The 9,141-nt window shown below is 40.8% G+C and overlaps 1 protein-coding gene across 1 annotated transcript; it reads left to right on the top strand.

Moving 5' to 3' along the window:
• The first annotated feature begins 5,089 nt into the window (after positions 1 to 5,089).
• LOC148029233 (uncharacterized) lies at positions 5,090 to 8,290 on the top strand. Its single transcript, XM_087688007.1, has 8 exons — positions 5,090 to 5,301; positions 5,402 to 5,467; positions 6,027 to 6,153; positions 6,314 to 6,431; positions 6,752 to 6,818; positions 6,929 to 6,997; positions 7,437 to 7,563; positions 7,921 to 8,290. The coding sequence occupies exons 1-8, from the start codon at positions 5,235 to 5,237 to the stop codon at positions 8,039 to 8,041; spliced, it is 762 nt and encodes a 253-aa protein (XP_087544133.1). The 5' UTR covers positions 5,090 to 5,234; the 3' UTR covers positions 8,042 to 8,290.
• Positions 8,291 to 9,141: the final 851 nt, after the last annotated feature.

Below are 9,141 nucleotides of genomic sequence, written 5' to 3'. Positions count from 1 at the left end.
TGGCAAGGTTCGAGCAAGAGAGCCGGCGACGAGCAACAGATCCAAACACGGTTGTGGATGAGATGGAGTATTTTGGGAACTTGCAAAGTATTGTTACGGTGGATTATCGTAGCTTCTCCATGATACTATTCGATGTGCAGTGGTTCAAAGTGGTACTTGGAGGAGTTGGAGCAACAGTTCCACGAGGTCCATCTGGATTTCTCGAAATAGATTCCGAAAAAAAATGAAGATAATATGCAAATAGAGGGTCCGATACTATCGACCTTCCAGTGTATGTGGAGTTGTGTCAAGAGATTGACATGGGACCATAGGATACTTCATACTTAGAGTATCCACTTACTCAATTCGTTAACCAATTACTTATAAGGGTACATGAGATATGCATTTTAAGTGAGATCTTTTTTTTAGCATTTATATTACTGTGCTTTGTATGATTTAAATTGATTATTCTAACATCATTTTTTGTCTGTGCAGGTGACATTTTCAAGATGAGTCGAGGGATGAGCGATGAGGAGTTATAGGATATCTTCACAGACATGTCTCCATACCAGATCACGAGATTCAGAGATATGGCAGACCAGGAGCTGTCTCAGTCTTCGTCAGGGCGCTTTGCTAGATCTACTTCAGTGCGATCGGATGCTTCAGCTTCGAGCAGACGAGCTCGACGCTCCAGACTTGGGCCAGAGGGAGGGAGTGATTCGGGGTCAAGGGGATGCTGCAGAGATATGGATGCAGTGAGCCCGCGATCGACACGGGATACAAGTGCGACTCGTCGCTCTCGTGGCCATTCCAGGGAGCGTGGCTCAAGCTTAGGTGGATACTGTGGAGGCACGGACGCGGTGTCTCTATCTCATCGTTCAGCTGGAGTTGCGTCACCTCAGGGATTTGTCACACCTGTGGGGACGTCTACTCCAGTTACTCCTGGCTTTTGCTCAGCCGTCAACAGGTGGCACCCTTATTACCCCGGTCGGTACACCGGATGCACAGGGGTCTCTTGGATATGCCCAGGAGCGTGGACGCAGATGAGAGAGGACCCATCTTAGGCAGACTCCAAGGGGATATGGATATCTAGTCGATGATAGGTCAGGAGCCATCATCATGAATGATGAGGGGAGGAGGGTGATGGCTCGCATGAGAGAGTTGTGCCAACAAGTTTTTCGGCATAACATCTTAGATCATTGGAAGAATATACCGGAGGGGAGTAAGGACTACATAGTAGCATCCTTGCATGAGGAGTTTCCGGTTCCAGCCTCAGTAGATAGATTTTCTACGGACTGGATGATGGATTGTATGCGTGCATATATATCACACAAACGATCCGACGCACGCAAGGCAATCAAGAGTGGGACTGCAAAGCCCGAGTGGTTAGATGCAGATGACTGGCACCGACTGAGGGAGGAGGCTACAGATTCTCCAGGACATTGGAGTTAGCAACGCAAGGCGGCGAGGGCACGACTCGAGGCTGGAGTGGTCCATCATCTTGGGAGTGGCGGCCATAGGACATATTTGGAGGACTTTATAAGTTTTTCTTTTGTTTTGCTTGTTTATTTTTTTGCAATATCCTTTGTACTGACAATCATGTTTCTAACAGTTAGCATTTTGTTTTCTTTGCAGCACTCCATTACAAATCACGATCGGGCTGGCCTTGAGACTCGATATGCAGAGAGGCACGGTCTCACTTCATTGATCGACCGATTGTATAGACGCGGCGGCCCTGTAAGTCACTCATCTTTCTTGTCTGTAGTTACCATGTTTAATTAGAATGCATTATTGTATGGTGGACTGATGTGTTGTTTCTTTTTTTGCAAAGTCCGTTCGATCCTCCTTTGCGGCGGGACGAGCTTTCGGAGGGCGAGGATATGTAGCTCGCCCTTGGATCCCTGGAGCTCACACACCTTTCTTTTTGGGTCGCCTGATCTATGTAGACATTTTCTATGTATTAGTGATATCTTGTCATAATTATACCAATCGCTTATTATGTGATCATGTATTTATTTCATGTATCAGTGTTATGATTTCAGTATACATTGTTTTTGTTTGCAAGCGCATTGTACACAGTGCAGAAACTATTTTGTATGGCTCTAGCTGCCCTGCCACACAAATTTTTTTTTCCATGTTACCGTCGCTATTAGCATCGCAAATTTTACTACTCGCGTCGTTATTGGCATCGTTATTTTTTTGTTATTTGCATTTTCGTCGCTTTTAACGTCGGTATAAGGCCTATATCTTGTAGTGATATATGGTACTCTTCTTCATGTAAAAATATTTAAAAATGATATTTGAAAAATTCATTATATTGAACCCATGTGATATAGACATATATTTATGAATAGCTTCCGTGACTCTTCTTAACTACTTCAAGTATTGTTTTAGAGTGTAACCTCCTATTCCTCTACAACATGAAGAAGAGTGTACGAGTGGACCGTCACTGCAACTATAAGTACTTGTGTATGGGACTCTTAGAGTGGTACCACATGTACAGTCTCGACTTGGTTTTTGAAATAAAGCTGCCTATAAATTTAGCAAGTAGAAAAGAAAAAAGACATGTCACACCACATAAAGTTGACTTATTTGACATTCAAAAGGTCTAGCAAGTCTACACATGACCCAACTCTTATTTTAAAAATTGTCATTCTTGAGCACGGGTTTCATCTTACTATTATATTATTTTGGTTGTAGGTTCGAGAAGCCTCAAACCTCCAGAGGGCTTCCCGAAAACCTACCCCCTTTTTCAAAGCTCTCTTTTCAATTAAAACCCCTTTCCTTCCCCTCTCTCACGTGTACTCTCTCCTTTTTCCTTCCCCCTCCCCTTTTATATTTACCCCTCTCTCCCGCCCTCCCCCCCCTTTTCTCTCTATCATTCTAGGGCTTATGCTCTCTCTCTCTCTCTCTCTCTCTCTCTCTCTCTCTCTCTCTCTCTCTCTCTCTCTCTCTCTCTCTCTCTCTCTCTCTCTCTTTAAAATTAAAACCTCCTCCCCTCTCTCTTAGGTATAATCTCTCACTTTCTCTTCCCCCTTCCCTTTTTAATTACATTCCTCCCTCCCCTTCTCACATGTGTAGGGCCTAGGTTCTCTCTCTCTCTCTCTCTCTTTCTCAATTAGATTAAAATTTTTAATTTACAATTTTTTAATTAAATATTTTAAAAGTTTTTTAATTTAAAGTTTTTTTGACAGTTTTTCACATACTTTGAGAGAGAGAGAGAGAAGAATAAGTAAAAGGATAGAAAAAGAAGAAGAAGAAAGAGAAAAAGACGAAGAGAGGGGGGAAGGAGGAAGGAGGAAAGAGAATAGTCTAGAGAAAAATAAAAAAAAGGAAAAGAGAGAGAGAGAGAGAGAGAGAGAGAGAGAGAAGAAGAAGAAAAAGAAGAAGAAGAAAGAGGAAGAGATATCTTACTACTATATTATTTTGGTTGAAGGTTCAAGAAGCCCCGAACCTCCACAAGGCTTCCCAAACCTACCCTCTTTTTCAAACCTCCCTTTTTCAATTAAAACACCCTCCCTTCCCTTCTCTCTCACATGTACACTCTCATTTTCTCTTCTTCCTCCCCTTTTTAATTAAACCCCCCCTTCTCTCTCTCATTGTAGGGCATAATCTCTCTCTCTCTCTCTCTCTCTCTCTCTCTCTCTCTCAATTAAATTCCTCTCCCCTTCCCCCAACCCCCCTTGCTCTTTCTCATGTGTAGGCCTAAGTTCTCTCTCTCTCTCTCCTTTAATTAAATCAAACTGCTTTTTAAATTAAAAAATTTACTCTCTCTCTTTGTTAGATTAAACTTTTTAACTTAAATTTTTAATTTAAATATTTTTAAAAATTATTTAATACTTTTTGGATAGTTTTTCACACGCCTTGAAAGGGAGATAGAAGAAGAAGAAAGAGAAAAAGACAAAGAGAGGGGGGGAAGAGGAAAGAGAATAGTCTAGAGAAGAAAAAAAAAAAGGAAAAAAGAGGAGAGGAAGAGAGAAGGAAAAGAGAGGAGAGGGGGGAGAGAAGAAAAGTTGAGAGAGAGAGAGAGAGAGAGATGGAGGAAAAGAGGAAATAGAAAATGTTTTTTTAATTTAAATATATTTTTGAGAGAGGGGAAGGGAGATAGGAGAGAGAGGGAAAGAGAGAGAGAGAGAGGGAGAAAATAAAATTTAAAAGAGGGAGAGAAAAAAATAAAAATTAAGAGAAAGGGAAGGAAAAAAAAGGGTGGAGAGAGAGAGGAGAAAAAGAGAGAAAATATGAACATAAAGAGAGAGATTTATATATAAGGAAAAGATAAAATTTACATACTTTAAGAGAGACAGAGGGAGGATGGGGAAAAAAGAATAAGAATGAGAGAGAGAAAGGGGGAAACATGGAGAGAGAATTATAGAGAGAAGAATGATAAAATTCAAAAAGAAAAAATAGAGGAGAGAGAGAGAAGAGAAGAAAAGCGCAGAGAGAAGAGAGAGAGAGAGAGAGAGAGAGAAGAAGAAGAAAAAGAAGAGAGAATATAAAGAGAGAGAGAGAGAGAGAGAGAATAATAGAGAGGAAAGATAAAATTTAAAAAAGAGTGAGAGAGAGAATAAATTTTTTAAAAAGAAAATGAAGAGAGAAAAGAAGAAAAAAAAGAGGAGAGGGAGAGAAGGAAAAGAGAAGAGAGAGGGGGAAGAAGAAAAGGGAGAGAGAAAAGGAGAGGGGAGAGAAATTAAGAGAGAAGAAAAATAAACTAAAATAGAAGAAAGAGAGAGAGAGAGAGAGAAAAATTAGATATAAAAAATTAGGAGGGAGAGAGAGAAAGAGAGGGAGAAGAAAAAAAATTACAAACAGTAGTTTGTTTAATTATTCTATAATAATGGGATAATAAATTTTATTATGGGAATAAAAGGTATACGCGCTTTGAGGTGTGTCAACAGTCGCCGTGGGTGTGTGTGTCTTTTGTGTGTGTGCGTGGTTTTGTATTGATTTTGGGATCACGACGGCTCCAGCCTCCTGCGCTACACGTAGGTACTAGCAATGTCGGTGCGACACGTGGCCCAATCATTTTGCTGTACTATGCAAGATCTTTCATTATTATCTGGACCCACAGTGACTGCACCTCCTTGTCAGGATACATATATAAACAGGCAGAGTGAACCTGCTTTCTTACAGCTCTGCCATTGCATCTCCTTCTGTTCTCTCCATCACAAATCATCTGTTTCTCTCTCACTCTCTCTGATATCTTCCAAGCTCCTGATCGCATCTGACGTGAAAGTTAAACCTTACTATCTGCCACCATGCCAGAGGGCACTGTTGAAATTGAGCTCATCAAAGGCCATGACCTTAAGGATGTTGAGACATTTGGTAAGCTTGCAGTATATACATGCTCTCTCTCTCTCTCTCTCCTAGTCCTTTCCAGCTTCTTCTCATGCTGTTTGGATTATCTCCTTGAACATTCTTGCAGGCAGATCTGACCCATACGCCGTCTTGTCGATTGCCGAGCAGAAGCAGAGGAGCAAGACTATCCATGGTATGACCTTAATTTTGCCGTTTTCTTAACAAGTGTATATGCAGTTAAAATGTGCCTTGTTAGTCACACTACATGTACTCATATTTGATGAGCTCCAAGCATTATATGCACAGTAATTTAAGTTTTTGACCTTATGTCTCGAGAGGCTTCGTACACCTAGCTAGGTGCGGTTGGGGGTAGAGGCCTCCCCCCTTTCCCATGTGGGAAAAGGTTGTCTACCCCTATACTGTTCAACATCATAAGCTTCTGCTTGGGAGGTATCACATACCTAGCTAGGTGCTGTTGGTACATATGCAGTCCCTCCCTTGCAGAAGCTCATGACATTGTCATAGTTCACAATGTGAAAATTACAACAAGAGAGAACAGTCTAAAAACTTCTTGTATATGCAATTAAGTTTGCTTTGTTACTACCTCCCACTGCATGTACTCAAATTTTGCTTTAGTTCATTAACATTGTGATTGCACTAGCACTAGATGCACAATCTTTTGCAGAGTTAGGCTTGTGAAATGGGCTGCTAATCTTGCCTGGTTTTGTTTGTGCGATTTGACTGGTGTGTAGATGGTGGGAAGAGTCCGGTTTGGAACCAGAGCTTCCTGTTTGAGATCCCAGATGGTCCTCATGAGCTAGAGATTGCTGTGTTTGATCAAGACAAACATGGTGGGGATGAGCCAATGGGAACAGTACTGTAAGATTTACATCCTCCCATATTTTTGATCCCCAAAGCCCCACAAGTGATGAATTTTCTTAACAGTTTGACCTGTAAATGCATAAGATATTTTAAACTCTGTACGTCAGGGTCAAGGTGGTTTTAAGCTCATCCCTCTCTGTCTGTGCTGTATTAACAGGATCCCTCTGGGGAAAGTCTTCGTGGAGCATCAGATCCCACCAGCCAAATTCAAAGTCCAGAGGCCCAGTGGGAAATTTGAGGGAGAATTAGAGCTGGGCATCAAATTTTTCCCCAAGGTCCTCCATCAAATTGCCTAGATCTACACAGTTAATTAGTTTTGTCATGTGGCCTGCCCATCAGATTATCCAGACACAGACAACTAATCAGTTTTGTCATGTTGCGATTCCATTACATTATCTGTCTAGCCACAGACAATTAGTTTTGTACCATAACTGGCTAGGCACAAACATCTAATTAGTTTTGTACTGCAATGGCTACATATAGCAGCCTTGGACCATGATCAAATTGTCTAGACCAAGGCAGCCAAACTAGGTTTTGGCTGTGATAAGTCCTGATATAACGACAGTTTGTGTTCTCTGCTATTTTGGGAATGTAGATGCACAATGGGGTTTTGGAAGTGCATCTTGTGGAAGCACATGGGCTGCTGGACACGGACACATTTGGTAAAAAGGCCTCTCATCCCTGTTTTGTTTCACATCAGACATACAGTTGTAAGTATGCCACACGCAAGGGTGAATGAATAATGTCTGACAGAACTGGGGCTGTGTTGCAGCTGGGAAGGCAGATCCGTATGCCATAGTGTACTGCCACAAGGAGCATCAGAAGAGCCGAGTGATCGAAGGTGTGCATCTTAGATAAATTCTCACTACAATTCCCACATTGAATTGCGACAACATCATGAGCTTTTGAGAGGGAGAGAGCGCATACCTAGCCAGGTGTGATTGGGAGCAGGAGGGCTGGCAGGGCCCGTACCCCCAACCGCACCTAGCTAGGTATGGAGTGCCTCCCAAGCAAAAGTGATTGGGGGCAAGAGGGCTGGCAGGCCCCCGCCCCCAACCGCACCTATCTAGGTATGCAAGCATAAGTGATTGGGGGCAAGAGGGCTGGCATGCCCCTGCCCCCAACCGCACCTAACTAGGTATGTAGTGCCTCCCAAGCAAAAGCTCATGATGTTGAGGACTATAGGGCAAAATAATAGAAAACAGTCCCTTCTCCCACTTGGGTATATGTCAAATTTCTTGTGTCTAACCCTTCTCTCTTTCCAACTCTAATTACTACAGGCACAAGTGGTGATCCTGTGTGGGATGAAACCTTCACCTTCCAAATCAACAACGATGTCACAGAGGTCCTTATCAAACTCTTTGACAAGGATGACTTGAAGGCCGATGACCCATTGGGCAATATAGTGTAAGCATCTTTCACCTAAACCCTTAATATCCCATGACATAATTCTCCTTAAATATGCTATTCTAGGTGGTTACTATGTCCCCTTCACATTCCATAGAACATTCTTCTTTATATGCAAATACTTCTTTGTGTACTAATGTTTCATAATTTAAAGGAGAGAATCCAATAAGGTTTGGTTAGGATTGGTTTTGGCACTTTTATTTGTGCCATGGGTAAAGATTGTTAGGATGGTCATTTTACGTTCATTCTTACTCTTGCACTCGAGGCCTTAATATGATTTTTCACTTGATTTACTCAAACCTTGGTTATTAATGCATTGCCTCTAAATCTTTGATTATTTTTTAACATATTGTGTAGTGTGCCCTTGCATAAGGCGTTCTCAACTGGCCATGTTCCCACCTCAAAATACAAAGTTTTGGGCCCCAAGGGACAACCACAAGGAGAAGTGAGTGTTGGTCTCAAATTTACACCTGCATAAATGATGAGGAACGACGCGCCACTATACGAAACTCAAATTCACACCTATATAAATGATGAGCAACCACACGTTGCTGTACTAAACTACCCACTAGGGTTGGAAGATTGGAGCAATCTTTTGTAGGATGCAAGCGCTATTTTCATACAACTATTTGGAGGTGTATGCACACTTGTCCAGGCATAGTTGAAGTCTCCTAGTTAATATCTCATACTTGGCAATGAATCACAAGCATATTTGTTTTTTGGGAAATTTTTGTTCACACACTTTTTGGTAAGGGTCCTACTTGCCAATCTCATATAGTCTCTCTTTTTGAAAGCATTCTATTTAAACATTTTTACAAAGTAATTTTTGAGATAGCCATGTAAATGTTCTTCATCTTTGTCTTGGTATATCCCTTAAGGTGCTCTTGAGATTAGCCTTACTTGAAGTCACTTTATCTTTCATCATTGAAAAGTCAATTGAAAAGAAAATCTATTCTTTTTTTAACATATGTTGTTGACTTGTCTTAAATGTTGTAGCATATGTGACAATTAGCAATATGTACTTACTGCCGTGGGAATTTATCATACAAAAAATGTGAGGTGCAATCTTTGAAGCTAAGGCCATGTGAGCTCTTCAACCATATAGAGAACTTTAGTGTATATATGTTCTCTTCATGCATTAACAAACATATGTCGTGGTGTATTTTCAAGACTACTTGTATTGAAATGAAGTATTTTCCATAGAGAACATTGACAATGTCATATTTTCCTAAAGTTTTGCCCTTAGACATCAAATGAAATATGAAAAGGTGGAACCCCAACATTTACAGTTTGTTTAACTAATGGAACCAAACATTATAGGCATAATTAAATTGAAGATAATGGTTTATTAAGTCCTTCACACATAAAGGTTTTTAACACAAACTTAAATTTACTATGCTATTTGAATGCAACATCATTATTAATATGGTAAGATTTTGCATTAATAAGTACATGTCAACATATGACATCCTTGCGTTGGATAACTTCTCTCTAATGTAGAATTCTTTTGAGACTTGAGTGATCTTATTTGTAGTGTTGCAATGGGTGCATGATGTGTTATGTATGATTCTAGTGATT

Source organism: Lygodium microphyllum, chromosome 11 (genome assembly GCF_053477565.2).
Source record: "Lygodium microphyllum isolate KBCC chromosome 11, Lygodium_microphyllum_v1.1.10, whole genome shotgun sequence".
NCBI classification, from domain to species: domain Eukaryota; kingdom Viridiplantae; phylum Streptophyta; class Polypodiopsida; order Schizaeales; family Lygodiaceae; genus Lygodium; species Lygodium microphyllum.
This window is presented reverse-complemented; position numbering and strand designations above follow the sequence as displayed.